General features: G+C 49.8%; 1 protein-coding gene across 2 annotated transcripts in view; it reads left to right on the forward strand.

Annotated features, from left to right (window-relative positions):
* Positions 1 to 16,811, forward strand: part of NSMCE1 (NSE1 homolog, SMC5-SMC6 complex component) — a 34,729-nt gene extending 17,918 nt beyond the window's left edge. For both annotated transcript variants that reach the window (XM_054580874.1, XM_054580873.1), the window contains 6 exons: positions 8,074 to 8,195; positions 9,193 to 9,270; positions 10,407 to 10,553; positions 14,952 to 15,068; positions 15,950 to 16,070; positions 16,605 to 16,811. In XM_054580874.1, the coding sequence (XP_054436849.1) occupies positions 8,074 to 8,195; positions 9,193 to 9,270; positions 10,407 to 10,553; positions 14,952 to 15,068; positions 15,950 to 16,070; positions 16,605 to 16,684 (665 nt within the window). In that variant the 3' untranslated portion in view covers positions 16,685 to 16,811. The remainder of the gene's footprint in view (positions 1 to 8,073; positions 8,196 to 9,192; positions 9,271 to 10,406; positions 10,554 to 14,951; positions 15,069 to 15,949; positions 16,071 to 16,604) is intronic.
* Positions 16,812 to 19,571: the final 2,760 nt, after the last annotated feature.

Consider the following 19,571-nt stretch of genomic DNA (forward strand, 5'->3'; position numbering starts at 1 on the left):
TACCCTGGGACAAGGGGATGGGGCTCAGAAGAGGACTGTGGGGAACTGGCAAAAAGAGGCTAGAGTCATCTCCTTGACAGTACCACAGGCCTGCACTCACCGTTCAGCAGCCCTTCTGAGGCCTGCTAGGAACAGGACACTGAGCCGCGTCCTGCCTATAGAAAGCATGGGAGTGAGTGAAGACTCCCTAAGTGAAAACGGGCAAAAGCTATTTATGCAGAGCTTGCTCCAGCAGGGAGTCAACCACTTTCACTTGGGTTTTAGAAGGGACTTGAAGTCAGGCAGAGGAGTGGGAAAGCTTTATAGTGGAAGAAATGGGAGGCTTCGGGTGTGCCCTGATTGGAGGCGTGGGGAAGCCACAGGCAGGCCACCTAGAAGCAGGACATCTGTGATTGGTTAAGGACTGGATTTGGCTATCTCTGGTTGGTCCTAAATTAGAAATAGGGACAAAATTTAGGGAAATTGAGTTATTAATCAAGTCTTGGTCACTTTGAGTTTATTATTACAGAGGTTATTGGTTAGCTAGCTTCCTGGATGGTTGCTAGACATAGTGGTCTAACGTTCTACAAGTTTAACTTAATAGGTAGCAGGCTGGCTCCCTGGGTTGGTTACTGTAGGTCCACGGTTGGTTGCCTGGGCTGCAGATTGTGGGTCAGAGTCCTGTTTTTATATGTGGTCTACCCATTATCTGTTTGTATATTCAGGCTTTCAGAATGAGTGTGACGCAGTTGTTCCTTTGAGTTGTTTATAGTTCAGCCTGTGTGAGAAACCATAGTTACTTATCTGGTGGGTCAAGGACCAGAGTGGCCTAATTAGTTACCATGTCTAATGGAAAGTATCAGCCCACATGCAATTTGAAAGTTGGTGGAATGTCAATGATATCTACTTTACAGGTTGTTTGTTTGTCCTACAGTGTTTCTAATTTAAAGAAATTAAGTTCCATGTTAACTTAAAAAAAAAAAAACCCAACCAAGAGCCACAATAGCTCTGCCTCTCCACTTCACCCCCTGTGCCTGCTGTTGTCTGTATCTGGGCTTCCTGCTTGGCCTCCAGGCATCTGATTTATCATCTCAGCTTTGCTCAGATGAAATCTCAGGAAGAGAAAGCTTATACATTGGGGACAGAGTGATCTGCTCTGGTTTCAGGGCAGGCAGCCACCCCCTGCAGAGCCACTCTGTCAGCAACTTAAAGTTGCCTGACGCGATGGGTGTGGGGAGCTGCTGCTCCACTCAACAGGAGATGGATGACCTATTTTTGAAGGATGAGACAAAAATGAAATGCACATTAACAGTATCAGAAGTGAAATTCTGCTGAGAGTGGTTTAGTTTTCTGTGGTGACTCAGATTGGACTTCAGGACTTGGCCCTGCCTCAGTGCTTTCCCAATGGAGAGCTGGTGCTGCTCTGTTTCTCACCGGAGTGCTGACCAGCAGATCTCTGATGAGAGGAATGGCAATAGGTGTGTTTCCTGCACACGCAGGGACAGTGTATGTCCCTGTCGTTATGCCAGTAGTGTTGTGGGTTTTAGGGCCTGTGGCTGAGATGCAGGAACTGTGCCAAGTACTGTAAAGTGAGTTTTATGCACTGTCATTTGAAGAAAGGCCGAAGAGTAGACTTTCTAATGGAAATAATCTCTTGATTTTTTAAAATGGTATCTTTATACTTGGAAACGGATCTCTAAGCAATAGATATGAAAACAGTCCACTATTAAAGCCTATCCCCCCTCTACCATCAGAGCCCTGAGCTAATCCAGCTTGTCACAGGGCACTGTCACTTTTTTTTGCTTCAGACTCTTGAGGGTTAAGGTGTCAGGTTATATTTTTATTAAGCACTGAAATATTTTTTTAAGCTTTTATTATGGAAAAACGTCAGAGAAGTAGAGAGAATAATACAACAAGGCCCCATCGCCCAATTAAAATGATAACTCATGACTAATCTTGTTTTATTTGTACTCTAACCTACTTACCCCCATATTATTTTAAAGTACCATATTTCACCATGCATAATGTGCTCCCATGGTTTTGTGTGCATTATACATGGGATTATTATAGTATATAATCGTTATACCCATGTATAATGCGCATCCTTATTTTTCCCTCAAAAATTTGGGTAAGAAGTGTTCATTATATACAGCAATGTACGGTAATTCTCAGGCATCATTGCATGTCTAAATAAGAACTTTCTTAAATGCATGCTCAAGTCCTTATGTTACTGCACCAGGCTAAATTCTAGATACCTGATTTCTGGTCCAAGTTTTGTCACTTACTGGCCCTGTAATCTCAGGTAAGTCTTTAGCCTCTGTGATCCTTGGTGCTTCATTTGAAGAGCACACTGTGCCGCATCTTGGCTTACCTCTGTGGTGATTCATGAAGGTCTGATGAGACTGTGAGGGAACAGAGCTGTAACACAGAGTGAATGATACGCAGATGTAGAGAATTACTTGTCTAATGTATTTGCTACATGAAAGACAACTCCCCTCTCTCCATGTTTTCAGCACTGTTCACCAACTATACTTGGGAAATGCCATTGTTACTTCCCATTTTTCCACTCACATATTTGAATTTTGGAGAACCATTTTTCCTTGGAAATTGATGCGGAAGCCACAGGCTGCGAAGTGATCCCTCGCATACCTCTGCAGCCTACTGTCCTGCCTGCCAGCCTTTTCCAGCCTGGGGGTCTGCTTTCTCAGGCCTGAGGTGTCCCAGCTCCCCTGTCTGATCCAGGGCCCAGGCTGCCCCATTGTTAGCGCCACATTCAGCAGGGCTCCCCAGCTGGTCCCATCAGATGAGAGGGCTGTCACAGGGAAAGTTGGCCCACAAGTGGTTCGGTCCCCTGGGGTCTTATTTTTTGCTGTTATTTCCTCTGCCTAAAAAATAGCATTTCCTATCTGTGATGCCTAGTTTGGAACAAAGCTATTTGTTGTTCAGAAGTTAGGACAGTAGACTTCCTGATTGCCTGCTGCCCAAGAATGTAGTGAGCCCTAGGTTCCAGTACCTGTGAAAGCAGAGATTCTGATTAGTCAGAAGAGGTTTGCTGGTTAAACTAAAATTTTATTTTAAAAGAAAATGAGATAAGATGTATAAGAGTGTCTAGAAAAAAGTCTCTCAGAATGAATTGAACCAGTCCTTGCTCCTCAGAGGAGGAGTGTCCCATTTTGTTTGGTGCTGCCCCAGCCTGTTGACTGCCTTGAGCCCAGTTTTTTAATTGCTCCAACAGAAAGCCATTTCCTGCTAGACAAATGCTGTTTTGTCCTATCCTGGGTCTTTGGCTTTTAGTTTAGCTCCTCCTGCAACAGTGGGTGCTGAACCCCTGGGACCTGGGCGATGTGGCAGTTGATCAGGGCCACGGGAATAATGGATGTTGGCCTGGGCCCAGCTTCTCGTATGTGTCCTCTAAGCGTAGCGCTCCGTCTTTAGCGTTGCTTCTGGTGTCTTTAGCAGGCACTGCCCAGATACTTTCCATCTTTCTCTCTTGTCTGAGTCCCTCTTTACCAATCTGAAGCTGCAGTGCCTTGTTCAGGGGATATCGATATGACGGTGGTGGGGTTTTGCATAGTGAATGTTCTCAGAGAATATTGGTTCTGCTCTATAGAGGCTGTGGCTTAGTGCCAGGAGCTTGGGATCTGGAGTTGGGCAGGCCTGGGCTCCGTTTCCAAGCCACGGGAACTTTGGAGAAGTAATTTAACCTCTCCACGCCACTTGTATATAAAGAAGATATTAATAGCTCACCTTATGGAGTTACTGTTTTGCAGTGATGAGGTGAACCAAGCTAATGCACAGTGCCCAGCATACACTAAGGTGAATTACAGCTGCACACTTGCAGCCTTATTGTTTTTAGCCTAACAATAGAAGCCCGCAAGACATGCCCGCAAGACATGCCCAGCTATAGCCTGCTTACAAGTAGAGAGAACACAGGTGGCACCTAAGATCTCTAGACACTTGCTTGGTTCATATACGGTGCTAAGTGTCATGGTTAGGGTATCTTTTTGTTCTCTGAGAAGGGGCACATGCGATAGGCCCAGGGCCTTCTTCCTCACTTTTCGTCATTGACTACAAGTAAGTAATGCTGAGGGACCCAGCCTCTGATCCAACTCCACCTGCAAAAAAAAAAACAAAACAAACAACCCTGATATTTTTATACTTACGTGAAGTTTGTGGTTTTTTTCCTCAATTGGTTTGGGATTCTGAAGGGAGAAGTGATGTTATTGATTAGTTCTCTGACGTTCTTAAAGTAGTAGAACCAAGACTAGAAATGAAACAGTTACCTCCGAATTGGGTGATCGGGTTTTTATCTCATGCACTTTATCTGGAGCATGGATTCATAGATTATTGAGGCCAAATGGATCCTTGGATGCTACTGTATCCCAGTGTCTCCCTACAGATTTGCAAACTTTAGCCTCTGGACCATGAGCTGCAGACACAGGGGAGGGAGTGGGGCAGAGCAGTGAAAATTAGCTGGTCTGAAGACGGTACTGGAAGCACCAATCTGGTGTAAGCTTGACACTTAATGGGCATGTTAGGGATCTTATTAGCAAGCATGAGACCCCAACTAAGGCCAACTTAAAAAGGAGCATGCCGGGAGGCTACTAGGAAAAGGGACTGACTGATGGCTAGGAGCCAGGCTGGGAATTGGTGGGAACCAAGGGACTCAAGGGTCCAAGAAGCATAGCTGCACCTCATGGCCAAAGCCACATTCTCTCTGAAGCAGCTGGGCTGGAACCACCTCCAGCCATTGCCTTTGCCTCTTCCTCAGATTGAGAGTATATCTGATAGGCTGGGCATAGGTATTGGGTCCAGTCCTGGCTGACCTAAGATCTGGCCCGTCAGCTTCCCTTTCTCTGGTTCTTTGGATATGGGAATAATTCTACCACTGAAATCACACATATAGGGGAAAGACAATTTAAAAAGAACAACAACAAAAAAGCTCATGTCTGGTTAGGGATGAAAATGAGGACTTCAGTTGTAGGGCATCCCCGTTTGGTAACTAGAACAAAGTGTGTTGGGGAAGTCCGTGCCTGAGAACTGTGGAGGACAGAGCGTGGGGACCGCATCCAGTCTGGTCAGGGAAGGCCTGTACAGGAGGGGACACATCCTTGATACAGTGGATTGGAGCCTGGTGGTTGGAGCCAGGGGTGGAGGTAGAGACAGGATTGGAGGGACATGTCCTAGACATGGGTGGAGTTGGAGGTAAGGCAATGGGTATGTTTAGAGATGAGAGAAGGGGAGAGAATTGCTAGGGCCCCACAGAGAAGTGGGGCACGACTGGGCTGGAGCCCACGTACCATTGGCCCCATGACACCATGCTGCTTCTGTTGCCACCAGAAAGTTAAGTTGGTGGGGGAGTGTCACTGAACAAAAGAGAAGTTTATTCTCAGGTAGTGATTAAAATGTCTACGGCACAGGATGTCTGTGACAAACATGTATAGTGTCAACAGTGAAGAGGCACATGGCCCGTGACGGAAGCTTGTGTGGTAGGAGAGAGTAAGATCGAAGGAACGTGAGTAACTGAGTAGATGGCTGATTTCTGTAATTAGTGAGGACAGCAGTCGGAAGTGGGTTTTTTTCCTTAAATGAGAATATAGTAAAAACTGTATTTTGAAATACGAGGTTGGACAACAAACCAGAGATGGTGGGGAGAGAGGAAAGTGTAGAGTGTTTCGTGTGCACAAGGTGTCTGGAAAGTCCGATGTATTAGAAAGCATTTGATCTGCCCCCAGAGTGTGCTTTTCTGAATGACACCCATGAGTGGCCTCTTCAGTGGAAAATGTGAATGATCACTTTCAGAGGGAGGTGGGACTTGCCACTGTGTCATATTGGGTGGACAGGAGTGGTTCCTGCCTACGAAGAACTCTGTCACTCAGTCAGTGAGCGGTGGTTCTTGAATGCCCGAGGTTCCCAGGGTTATGTGCTTTGCAGGTGGAAGGTTTCCAGCAAGCCGAGGGCACAGGCTTAGGCAGAAAAGCCAGACCCACACACCACAAAGAGATGTTTTGGGTGGTGTAGAAGAGGAAGAGCGTTCAAAAGCACTCTGCCCTGGGGTGAGCAGAGAACCTTTCTTGGAAGAAAGTGCCATTTGAGTTGGCTTTCATAACTCGTAGGCAGAAAGGAGTGAGAAGGAGAGAGACATTTCAGAAAGGAAGGACACATGAGCCAAAGGCATGGAGGCAGGAAATATTGTCATGTCTCTCTCCTCTGGTCAAAATTTTTCAGCAGTAGTGGCTAAATTTTGTTGTCATGCTACTGTCATGATTTTTGTCTGTCTCCTTTATGTAGCCCCTATGGCTTTGCCTTCCGGTGCCACCAGTGTATACAAGGAGCTTAGAAATACCCTTCTCTGCAAGAAGTTAAACACAGATAGAGTTTAAGTGCCCTGGGATGACCACCCCTTGGTCATCCGTTTGGTAGGTAAACTGCGAGGCTTTTTTCCTGAAATATCATTTTGTTAGTTTTATAGTTTTTAACATAAGTGGTATCATATTTGCGTTTTTCTGCTGTTGTTTTTCTTTTTTTTTTTAAGGCACAAATCTTTTGAAATAATTATTTAAATAAGTGAAAACAATGATACGTCCTCTTGGTTTAAGAAAGTGTCACAGTACAAAAGGTACCAAGACAAAAGGTGACCCTGACCTTCCTCTACTTCCAACTCTGTAGGGCTCCCCATTGCCCCCAGGAGGAAGGTCACACATTCCCCTGGCCCACGGGGCTCTGTGCCATGTGGCGCCTTATTCCGCTGCAGCCTTATTGGCTCTCTTGGTCCTTCTTCTCTCTCAGACTCTTGGCTGTACATTCACCCCAGACCCCTGCAATACTGGGTTGGGTGGCTCTGCCTTGGGCTCTGGTCGTCCCCCTTCTCTGGTGGACTGATGGATCCTGTCAGTGGTAGCGGCATCCTTGTGGCCTCTGGGATGTGCACCTCCTGTTGGCAGTGTAGTGGTGGGGTAGCCCCTCCACGGTCAGCACAGCTGCCGCTCAGGTCCTGGTGGTGTGATGCCGGGGGTGCCAGCCCCTTCTCTGCATGTGGGGGGAGGGTGCTAGAGCCTGCTGTAGGGTAAGTGGAGGCGGTCTGGCTTCCTCACCCAGGTGCTTGGGTAACTAGGGGGAGCAGCTTCTTACAACTTTGAAGGAGTCTGGTAAAGCAGTGTTCTCGCAGCCTTGAGTCTGGGTGCGATAAACTGCCCCTTAGCCTTGAGTAGGCTCACATGCACAGCTCATGCTAGGTTACCTCACTATTTGGCTTGTAGCCGGCTTTGTTCCTTCTAGTATTTCCGAAGGTAAGGGCTTCTTAGGGTGCACTGACATAGACATGGGCTTTTGGCCTGTGTGCCCCCCCTGAATAAAGCCATGTCAAGCATCCCCACGACTCCACGCATTTTCTTCCGTCTACCTGAGTCTTGAGTGGACCTGCCCAGCCTAGGGAGGTTGAAATGCACCTGCCTTGGAGGGCTGTTGGCAGGGTTGATGAATTACTGTGTGAAGAATTCTGGGAACAGGACTTCTCCTGTTGGGAGTGCTCATTGTGAGCTGCTGTTTGTACCCCTAGCTGTTGTTCTTCACTGTTGCACCCCTGCAGCCCAGCACACCGGGCTGAGTGTCCAATAGATGTTCAGATGTCAATAATGGGAGGAAGGAAATGAGATATACTGGACATGTTTATAAGGACTTTCAGGGACTGAGGCTTCACATGGGGACGCTGGGACGAGGTGAGGGAGTTGGGCCATGATGTTGTGTGCAGTAGGAGTCAGCAGGTTCTGGGCACACGAGTGTGTGCGAGGTGCTGTGTGGGGATGGTAATGAGGCAGTAGGGAGCTATGTGGGAAAGCAGGCTGGGGCTGTGAGGAAAGAGAAAAACTACAGCGGGCTTAGATACCATTTCCCAGGGACTTTCTACCTCATAGCACCCTTTGTCTCTCTGAAGAGTCTGGGAAGAAAGAAGCCACATTCAGCCAGGGGGCAGAGACCTTTGACCATTTCTGGCTTTGCTGTCCCTTTCAGTTTGATGGGAAACAGGTTACATGTGTTTGATGAAGTGCCCCGCCCCTTCCTCCCCCACTCCACATTTTGCTTGTTTATTTCCAGGCAATGCTCCTGTGGAAAAGTTGGAGGACTTCATCAACAACATTAACAGTGTCTTGGAGTCATTGTATATTGAGATAAAGAAAGGAATCACCGAAGATGATGGGAGACCCATTTATGCCCTGGTACGTGCCAGACAGAGCCCTCTAGTGGTATTTGTGAGTAACGGACTGAGAGAGCTACCCAGTGCCCTCATTGGGAAGGAGGGTGACCTGCCTCAACAAAGGCTCTGAGACAGGGAGACAGACACTGAGCCCTGTCTGCCCCCCTGACCCGGCCTGCTTTCTGTACTTACCAGGCCTCTGTGGGCTGTAAATCTCTGTAGTGCCCTCTACCATTGTCAGGGTCAGGGAGACCAGAACCTGCTCCTGGACTCCTGAGCTCAGTGCTTGCTTGACTGCACCCTAGGCACGGTGGCATGTGTTTGGCTTCATTTTGTTTGTTAACAGTCTTCTCCAAGAAGTCACCCAAATGCATGGAATATTAGCCTTAAAGGGATAATACATAGAAGCTGTGAAAAGAAAATGTGTTGGGGGTACAAAGGATTGAAACCCATTTGGGACTGCCTATTTTCAGGTTTTCCCTCCCAGCGAGGGAACAAGGTGAAATAGAGGTGGGAGAAGCTGACAAGACCCCCATCCTTGGCTAAGAAACTGCCTGAGGCCAATCAAAGGAGATCAGACTCATACTAGCCAGGTTCACACTGAGAGAGACTCAAGCCCAGGATTTCCCAAACTCAGTACCAGGATAAAAAGGGTTGGAGAGTCAAATATCTGTGGAAATCTGTATTAAATAGGTAAATCAGATTTCCTTACTGCCTTTCTCAGTGCTTTGTGCATTTGAAACTCCATTAGCAATCAGACAAGTTTTCAAAATTTATCTGAGATTGGAAAATATTGTACAACTTTTGGAGTTCTCAAATCGCTAAGAATTAGACATGTTGACTGAGCTAAAGAATTAAGTCTGTAATATAGGACTGGTTACAAACTTATCCCTGTGGCCCACAGTGCGTGGACATAGTCAGTGACTGGCAAGGAGGGCGAAGAGGGAGGGAGAACCAGCAAATGGATTAACTGACAGTTGAAGGGCACAGCTGGACCATCATGCTGACTTATTTTTTAGGTGAATCTTGCAACGACTCCAATCTCCAAAATGGCCTCAGATTTTGCAGAGAATGAACTGGATCTGTTTAGAAAGGCCGTAAGTAATAGTAACTCCCATCAGCTGAGCTTCTTATGGGAAACTTTGGCCTTCATTATTAGAAACGGAAAATGCAGTCTTTAAGGGTCACCATTGCTGCCCAAGAAAGCCCTTTGCAGGGGGATGCCAGTGAGCGCCTCACCCAGAATGTATAGCTGCCCTGTGATGGATGGGGAGGTCTCTGAGGCTGCCTGGGAAAGAAGGGCTCATCCGGATTTGGCCCCTGACTGAGTACTGGGCCTTGTAGATGCTCAGTGCAGGTGAACAAGTGTTACCACAGGGTACTGGCAATGTGGTTTGGCACCAGCAGATGGAGTATCACCTGGGAGCTTGCTGGGAAGGCCTCATCCCATCCTCACCCAGACCCTTGAATCGAATCTGGGTTTTAACAAGGTGGCACTATTGTGCCTACCCTACTTCGGAGTTGTGTACTATTAACCCTCTTTTCATTCATCTGGCTGAGCACCTGTGTAAGACAGTGGTTCTCAGCCCTAGATGCACATTATAATAACTGGGTAGATAAAAATAATTTTGACATTTGGCCTCACAACTGGTCTGTTGAATCCAGGTCTCTGAGGACAGAGTCCTAGAATCATCCTCCTCTCAGCTCCTCTTGGGGCAATTAGCAGCCAGCCTGGAAAACCAAGTAGAACTTGGTTCAGGCTGCCTGTCAGCCTGTCCTGGCGTGGGTCCTCAATGCTTCTGCAGCTCCTGAGTTTGCTTTCTTCCCGGCCCACCCTGGTTCTGCTTTCCTGCCCTTCCTGGCTTTAGCTTGCCAGGCTGGCCTGGCCACCTTTGAGTAGGAGGTGTGCTGCTTCATTTATTCATTCATTCAGTTCTCAGCTTCTCCATCTTGAGGGAAGTAGAGACATTAGAGGTGAGGTGACTCTCCTTGATTTGGGGGCATTGAGAGCATTTATTTGGGATGATGTTACAAGAGGGTTGAATTAGAAGTGAATATGTTTATGTCTTTTGATGCATGTGATTAGATTGTTTTCCTGAGGATTGTGCCAATGTACAATTCTGCCTGTGGTATGAGTAGTTTTACTACCTCTCTCCTTACCAGCATTGGTATTATTGCTTAAAACTTGTTTGCCATTTTAATAAACAAACATGATACCTGCTGTTTCTTCTAGTTGGAACTGATTATTGACTCAGAAACTGGCTTTGCCTCTTCCACAAATATTTTGAACCTGGTCGATCAACTTAAAGGCAAGAAGATGCGGAAGAAGGAAGCTGAGCAAGTGCTGCAGAAGTTTGTACAGAATAAATGGCTGATTGAGGTACTCTTCTTTCGTGGTTTCCCAGCTAGCTTGGATCACTTTTTAGAATTAATAATAATTTTTCCTCCATAACCATATTGTATCCAGCTGATGTCTGTTGAGCCTTTCAGGTCCCTTCTATGCTTTGATGCCCACAATGACCCTGTAAGGAGGATTTGGAGCTTCCTGTTCCCTCATGTGATCTGTCCAGGGTGCCACAAGCAGTGGCAGAGCTAGGGGTTGTGCCCAGGTTTGTAGGCTCCAGGATTTGAGCCCTGGTCCATAGCCTGTGAAGCAGTGTTGTACAGTGGTTAGGAGCACAGCTGTAGTGTCACCTCTAAATTATGATCTGGGTGACCTCATGTTCTGTATCTGTAAGAGGGAAATAATAGTATCGCCCCCAGGGCTGTGAAGGATGGGAACAAGTGGTGTGTGTCTAGTGCCCGGAGATGGGATCCCAGAGGAATTGCCTTTGTGCAACGGTTATACTGTCACCATGAGGACACACAGACAAGCTTTTGGAGAGGAGTGTGGACATCTGTGAAGGGACCAGACTGCAGGCTCAAGTTTCTAGATGTCCCACATCTTGTTCTACTGACTGGATGGGGCAGAACAGATGTTTACATTCTTTTTCCACAGAGGCACCTGTGTTTCTAGGAAACCCAAGCTGGACAGGCTCAGCTCTTTTCCAGTTTACCTCAGCGCCACCCTGTGTGAGTGCTTGTATTTGTGCAGGGCCTGTTCAGGGTGGCCCTCAACTTCCCCACTTGGTGGTCAGACTGGGGCCCGACTTTGCGGCCTGCGGCCGACATGATTCTTCACTTCCTTTTCAGGGAGAGCGTACCTCTGGTAGTCACAGTGACAGTGTTCTGAGTTACTGATCTCTAAGGGGATGGGCTGCTCCTGGCATTCTGACTGCAAATGGTCAGCTCCTGAGGTACCTTTCTGATGGGAGGAAGACGGCTGGAGAGGTCATGGGTGGCAGGAGCGCCTGTGAGTGCCAGGATCTCTGGGCTCGTTGATGCCCAGACATCATGTCCTTGGGTTCTCCTGGCCACCCTGTGATGACCAAGAGCCCCTTTGTTTTTTAGCTGAACAAGCCTCAGCTCTGTGGTCAGGGTGATGTCCTACACCCAGCAAGTGGCAGGGTCATATTTAGGACCCAGTTCGGGTGACTACAGCAACTGCTTTATCACTTTCTTCCTCTTTGGGGAGGATTTGGCAATATGGAACATTCTTGGGTATTCGGACCATAACTGACCTCACTCTGTCCTCGGACCGAGCTCTTCAAGGCAGGGGCATCAAATTCCTCACATTGTGCCTTGTCTTACCTGTGATTACTCAGTAAATGCTGAAAGGGTGACTGGGCAGATGGGTGCAGCTCCAGAGGGACAGAATTTATTTAAAAGTTACAAAAAATGATACCAGAAATACTGATATTCATAAACAAACATATTGAAGCCATCTGCTATCTCACTTGTGAGAGCTACCCACTCCACCACTGAAGACACCCTCTGCACCCTGCCTTGACCCAGGAGTTAGTATGCGTGTGCAGCCCATGCTGGCATTAGCATGTCGCAGTTAAAGAGATTCGTACCCGACTTGATCGTTGGGCTTGCCTTGTCCCCCAGCCCTTTGCTGCTCAGAGAGTCTGGGCAACTGGGGAAAGAAGACGCCTCTTGGGTCTGTTAGACTTGAACTTTGAGTTCAGGCCCCTGTCTTTTCTGTTTCTTCCTTGGTACAATGAAGATGCTGGGGCCACCTTCTTCAGGGGTGGCTCGGAGCTCCAGTGAGACAGTGGGTCAGAGGTTCTGAGTGTCCAAGTTGAGGGAATGCTGCAGAGAGTGAGCCTCCCACCACCCGGAGCCCTCGCGGCCCTTGTGGGGGGTCCTGTTGTTGACTGACCCTCGGCCTCACGTGTATGAAGGAATAAACTGGTGGGGGCAGTGGGAGACGCCTCCAGGTGGTTCCTCCTGGGGCCTTGCCGCTTGCCCCGACTTCTGGCAAGTGGTTTCTCACCTCAGCTTGTTTCCCATCTGAAGGCTGCAGATGTTGATTGCTGTCAGGTGACTTTTCATGAGGGTTGAATGCTTTCTAAACTGGTCAGCGACGTGAGGGTTGCCAGGAGTTCTGTGGCACTTTGGAGGAACAGCTGGGGGCTTGTGGAGTGGGTGCTGGCTGGTCCCAGACCCACCTTTCTTGGGGCAGCACTGTGATCAGAGGGATTGTGTCTGAATCTGATTCCCAGCCTGTCACAAGTGGGACCTTCTACAGACTCATATGTGTGGGCATGTTGCCCCAGTGGCACTTTGTTCAGTATGCTGGGAGACTCTAGTGCCTGGAGGACCCTGCTCCTATGCCCTGTGCAACGCTCCATCCGGGCAGGAAGGTGCTCTGAGGCAGCTCTGCAGCCTATCAGAGGCCCAGCGTAGGGGTGGTCAGCTGCAAGGCATTGTTTTGAGGCCTGGGCTCCCTGCCTGCCTGTGAGTCTCAGTCCCATAGGACTGAGTAGGATTATGAAGTGATAAGCACTGAGCACAGTTTCAGGCACAGAGTAGATATTTAGTAAATGTGGCATGAACCTAACTCAGAACTGGAACAAGGTCTACTTAGTCTTCCCTCAGATGTTTATCATGGTTTGAGTACTGGGCCATATCAGTGCTGGGAACATAAAGAGACAGCAAAGCCAGACCAGCTCACTACTCTCGGGGGCTCATGGTCAGGGGAGGGACCAGAAACTAGGCATCTCACTGAAATATTGTACTTACAGATAGAAAGCAACATGATTTTATTATAACTTTAACAAAGGAGCCTGCCCTCAACTGAGGAACGACACAAGCAGAGGGCTGTGTAGGAGGCAGCTGGCATTGAGGGTGGGAAAGATTATCCAAGGCTCACTGAGCAGCCTCTGCAGAGGCCCTGTGCCATAAGGGGACATGGTGCGCTCAAGGAGCTAAAGCCAGAGTGTGCTGAGGGAGGACTGAGGGAGCAGTGGGACACTGGGTGATGGGCGCACAGGGCATTCGTTCTTCAGCCTGAGAGTTGGGGGCAGCCTTGAAGGGTTAAGGCAGAGAGGGACAAGGCTGGTTTGCCCGACAGAGATCAGAGTGCTACCGAGGGTTACAGCAGGGCAGGAGCGGGCTGAGCACAATTAGGAGAAGGTGAAGGTGGCTGGGATGGTGGCCGGAGTGAACATGGGCACCATATGGATTTGGGAGCTTTTGCAGAAGGAAGAGCCACAGGACTATGCTCATAACACCTGAGAAGCACAGCACCCCTGCCCACTGTGCTTGGCCCGACAGGCTGTGGTGCTGGATGCTAGTGCCCCCCACTCACTCTCCCTGCTCCCTGCAGCCAGCTCTTTGGCTCTGACAGTCTGCACCCCTGTGTCCTGTCTCTCCTCTAGGAGACCACTTGGGCCCTCTGTTGGTGGCCCGGGGTGGAGTGAATGCACTTTCTGGGCTTGGTTACACAAGCACACCATTTCCTCAACACTCCATGTGGGGATGGAAGCAGGAACCAGGGTGGAGGGTGGTGGTTAATGCCAGAAGTGGGAGAAATTGCCCTTGCTTGTTGTAAAAATTAGAACATAACAGAAGTGAAGAGCCCTTGGGGGTAACTCAGGAGGCTTCAGTCGTCAGTGGCATTTCTGGGCAAGACACTTCCCTTTTCTCCATCAGGGAGAGGCTCAGATGGAATAAAAAATGGTTAGCAGATTCACATCCAAGTTCACTGGTTGACTTTATGAATCAAATTTACAGGGGCTTTAGTGACATTGGCCTCTGAACTGGGTCACCCTCAGCCTTCCTCTTTCCTGTAACTTGGTGACAGGGCAGCTGAACTGTTGTTCCTTGGGTTTTCCCGCATTTCCTGGCTGGCCCCACCACCAGTGCCACCACGGTGTGACTTCAGGCCTGCCCCTGCCCTGTCTGGATCATTTCCAGCTTGATCTGTAAAGTGACATGGCCGGAAATGACCTTGGGCCGTCCTTGTGGAAGCTGCAGGCAGCAGTGTTGGGAGGCACCTGATATGCTTTCTGAGCGTGGAGTGGGGGTTGTCTTAAGTTCACCCCTTGCGGACACTGCTTCCCTTCCTGGCCTCAGTGTCCTCATTGTAGGTGGGCTGTGACAGTGCCTCGCACATGGGCTGCTGTGCAGATTCGTGACTCAAGTCTGTAAAGGCACAATGTTGGGGTTGGGGGTCCTCGATTTCCTTTCAGGTCTTTGCCTGTGTTCCCACTTGAGGCTCTGCTGAGGGGCCAGCTTGCACGTTTGTTGGCTGGGTTGGTGAAAACCTGTAGTGGCAAAGGCATCCAGCCCTTTGCACCTTTTTGGGCCTTGGGTTTTGGGAATGCAAAGGGGACAGGGTACCTATTAGGAAGGGGCCTGAGAAATTGCCGCCTCCATTATGTCTCTGCAGAAGGAAGGAGAGTTCACCCTGCACAGCAGGGCCATCCTGGAGATGGAGCAGCACATCCGGGAGACATACCCCGACTCTGTGAAGATCTGTAACATCTGCCACAGCCTCCTTGTCCAGGTACCACATGTGGGGCTCCCCACAGGTGTGCCGAGCCTGGGGGCTCTGTGGGCCCCTCAGAACTCTGTGGGGCCAGGCCTCTGGCACTGCCATCACCTCCTCCGATGTGAGTCGGTGGGCCCGTTGTTGGAAGTGTCTGGGATGGCCACACTGCCCGTTCGCCTCCTGGCCCTGTGTTCTAGCCCCAGGGCTCTTGGCTATATTTTTCTACTGGAGGCTGTCAGCAGTCTGCTGTGCACCTGTGTTATCTTGGCGGTTGTGTGACGAGCATCTTTCTGTGTCAGTTGCTGATTTCCTAAGTTGTTGGTTTTTCACTGTGGACTTTTATAGGGCTTTACAGCAGCTAGAGGTTAGGGTTCTTTCTTTTTAACTTTTATCTTTTTCCGATGGTCACTACACTCTGATGAGTCTCTTTGCAACTACTCCCTTGGGTGTCTGGGGATTGCTTCCTTTGGCTGGATTCCTGGAAGAAGAATTTCTGGGACAGAGAGTGTATGTGTTTTTTTATTTTATTTTTTTAAAGTGTTTGAAATACATTTCATAATGCCTTCTGAAAGGTTGTAGCCCTCCTCATGCCCACCTGCAGGGTGTGAGGGCCCACACGTGCAGGGAGTCTGAGTTTCAGGGTGGCCTTGATGCTCTGCTGGGCTTGGCCAGCCACCACTGCCCGCTCCGGCCTTTAGAGCCTTGCACTTCATTTGTCAGAATTCTTTAATAAAACCCACTATGCTAAGGACTCTGGGGTTATTATTATTCTCTGGGGTTATTATTATTAATCTGGGCTTGGAAGACAAAAAATACATATCCTGCTGGACAATTTCCTGATGATTTGTGAGTATGAAGGTGTGTACAAGGCTCCACAGCCGTCTTTTTTGTTTCAGGGTCAAAGCTGCGAGACTTGTGGGATTAGGATGCATTTACCTTGTGTGGCCAAATATTTCCAGTCGAATTCTGAGCCGCGCTGCCCCCACTGTAATGACTACTGGCCCCACGAGATACCAGGTTGGTGTCCCCAAGGTACTTGTGGGCCCTCGTGGCCTGTGGGAGGGGCTGGGCTGGGAGAACTGTGTGTAGGGCATGAGGACTGGTGCCTTGCACTGAGGGAGCCCTGGGAGACTGGCTGCTCAGGCAAGGGCTCCATGCATGTGAGGGTCAGCATCAGCAGGGCCTGAACCCCGCCTCCCCACATTGAAGCTTCTGTAGTAAGTGAAGGCTGACTTGTTTGCACAGTCCAAAAGGCTCACTAGAGTCCAGCAGAAATTCCAAGGCATATGAGACCTGGTCTAGACAAGGCTTTCTCCCCAGCTGCAGTCAGGAGTGGGAATGAAAGTGGTATCCACAGCTCCCTAAAGGTGGTGCGTCTGTAAACTGGGCTTGTTCTCCTGTCATTGCAGGTGGGGAGGAGGGTTAGCAGTGAGGAATGTTAGACAGGGGACAGGATCCTGGGAACATCAGATGTAGCTGTGAACATGAGCTCTTATCAAGAGTGCAATGAGCCCTGCCATTTGGTGTCTTCCTGGCCTTTTCTGCTTATAGAAGTCTTCGACCCTGAGAAGGAGAGGGAGGCTGGAATCTCCAAATCGAACAGAAAGTCCTTGCGATCCAGGCAGCACTAGCTGGTGTGTGGCCGCGGGCCCAGTTGGAAGAGAGACATCAGTTTCACGTTTCACCTGAATCACCTCCTCTGTGCTTTATTTTCACTTATTAGCAGGTTTCAAATAAAACTCACTGAGCAGTTGCTGCACATCTTCCGTCTGTGTTGTGTACCTCTCTGTGGGGGTTTCACATCATGGCTGTTTCCTTCTTTCCTGGAGCGCACTGATAAGTGGGACCCCTTGGGTTGGGTCCCAGCAGGTGAAGGTACTAGAGCTCCTGCACAGTTCTGGCCCAGGGTTGCTCACTGTCCTTGCTCATGGTGGCCTCACCGTCAATCTCTGCCTTTGGTTACTTGCCCCACCAACACTGGCCAGCCTGATCTCCCCACAATCTGGACTCTCCTTTGGACCATGATGCAACTGGCCTGAATGGGCATGAGGCCGGCAGGCTGGGCTGATGGTGTGCTCTCCTCACTGGGCCCTTCTACCCTGGCTCAGTGACTGGCAGCCCTGCCCATCATCAGCTGCCCCAGCCGGGAGCTGGGGAGTCGGCCTAGATGCCTTCTTCTCCCTGGCCTCTGGCATCAAACCTCTCATCACACCTGTGCGGCCCCACCTGCCAGGTGGCCCTTAGCCCTACCACTGGTGCCCTGGGCCAGGTCCCTCCCCATCCTCCCCTCTGCACCAGCTCCTCACTGCTCCTGGCTCTAAGCTGCCCACCAGCTCCATCTTTTCCGCCTGAGACCTTCCCACAATGTGAGTCAGCCTGGCGCATCCCTGCCTAAAGACCCTGGTGACTCTGTGGACAAGGACTTGGATCTAAGCACACAGCATTCATGAGGTCAGGTGATGAGAACCCCGCGCATCTCATGGCCTTTCCCTTCCCCTCTTTTCAGTGGGGCAGCATTCCTTCCAGTTCCTGAGTGCAATCCTGATCCCTCTGAGCCTTCACACTTGCCCCCTCGCTTGTACCTCTTTTCTCGTGCCCGGCCTCTGCCTGCTGCACCTGCCCATCTGTTAGGTCTCGGCTATGCTGTTGCCATCTCCAGCTCCCAGTCCCCCATCTCCCTGCACTTCCTGGGGCATAATACTTGCCACACTATTTTAATTCCCTGTCTCTCTTCAGGACCCTTTTGGTTGTGATGCAAAATCCAACTCAAACTGGCTTAAACAAGGAAGGGTTTGGCTAGAGAGGGGACTTCAAGAGAGGCTGACCTGATGGTTCCAGTTCGTCACCCAGCATCCATATTTCAGTGTCTGCTGTATTTTCATTGAGCTGGCCACAAGCTTGTGGCCTACAAGATGGTTGCCTAGAAAATCCGGCCCCTTTTCTTCTTGGTAGCAAAGTAGCTGCACTGCTTCCAACCTCACACGTCCATGCCCGGTGTAGGGAAGAACAGGGCAGGTCTCATTTAGTGGCTTCCCAACCTCGGCAAACATCCTCATGGCTTACAGCTCCAATTTGGATACTTGCAGAAGTGGGATGGGATGGTCCAATTGACATTAGCACATCAGGCTCACCTCTGAGCCCTGGGTAGGGCAGCTGTGCTCGATCCACGTTGCTGAGAGTAAGGAGGGGCTTTGTCCGAGCAAACTGAAGATGCTCTTACAAGGCAGAGTGAATGGACTGTGGGCACTGAATGGGTGGGGTGGCCTCCATCTGTGCAGGCAGGGATGCTCTGCCTGCCTGGTTTACCTCCATAAACCCAGTGTGGAGCAGGCATCTAGACATGAACAGATGACACCTGCTGGTGGGAGGCTTGTTCACCCAGTTGCAGGTCCTGCTTCTGGAGCTCATGCCAACCTCCCAGGCAGTGAGAAGGCTGGAGCTTCCGTGAGCCAGCCCGGGGGTCCTGCCCAGCCCTCAGAATGCATGTGCCAGCCCATTGGTAAAGGTCTGTGGATGCCCACGACTGGGTGAGGGGTTCAGTTATGTGTCAGGCAGGCAACAGGAACCATCCCCACTTGGCTTAAGAAGGTTTTTTTGCAGAGATGAGAGGAAAGCAGGAGAACCAGTCTAGAAAGACTGAGTGGTAAGACTCCTCAGTCACATGGCACTGCTGCCACCGTAAATAAACCCCAGTTGTTTAATTTATCCTCCCAACATGCCCTCAGGATGCAGTCCCAGGGGCTGCCTCCCTCCAAGACTGCTAGGCTGCTCTCCACGGGGAAAGGTATGTCTCCCAAATGTAATCAATGAAGAAGGGAGAATAGCCCAGGAGCCAAGAGCAAACCAACCCCCTGGACTACAGGACAGGGCAGTTCCTCTTTGTTTTGGCAGGTGGTCTTAATGGTCAAGGGGAGGCAGATGCAGCTGACCCTTACTGTGACCCAGGAAGTTCAGAGCATCTTGCTGCCGGGGACACAGGCCCTCCTGCTTACCAGTCTCCCTTATGTTGATACCAACATGCACTTCCTGAGGACTCCTTGGTCTGGCCCATCCAAAACCCTTATGAAAAATCCCAAGTCCTTGCCAGGCACTCAAGGCCATTGTGGTAGCCCCGCGAGCTCCCCACCCAGCCTGTTCTCCACTGCTGTCTCCCACCAATACTCCAACAGTCACTCCAGGAGTTACTGACTGGACTGTGACACTCGCATCTCTCTCGATTTCCTGTCTTTCTCCTTTCTGGCTCTTTTCACACAGAAGCATGCTCACCGCATGTCTCCCTGGCTTAGCTGCTACAGCCCAGGGCCCTGCAGACCTGCCGCTGTCCCTTCCCCTCATTCTCCCTGTGCCTGCTTCCACGGCACTGGCTCCTCCTCCCCCAAGGCCAAGGCTTCCCTGCCTCAGGACTGCTGCACGTGCTCTTGGAGCTCCTTCCTCAAATCTCACGGCCAATTCTGGATCCCTGGTCATTCAGACTTCTTATTCAAATGTCAACTATCAAAAAGCCATATACCCACCAAT

Source organism: Pteronotus mesoamericanus, unplaced genomic scaffold, assembly GCF_021234165.1.
Source record: "Pteronotus mesoamericanus isolate MK-2021 breed Mesoamerican mustached bat unplaced genomic scaffold, CSHL_Meso_final contig_64, whole genome shotgun sequence".
In the NCBI taxonomy this organism is placed as follows: Eukaryota; Metazoa; Chordata; class Mammalia; order Chiroptera; family Mormoopidae; genus Pteronotus; species Pteronotus mesoamericanus.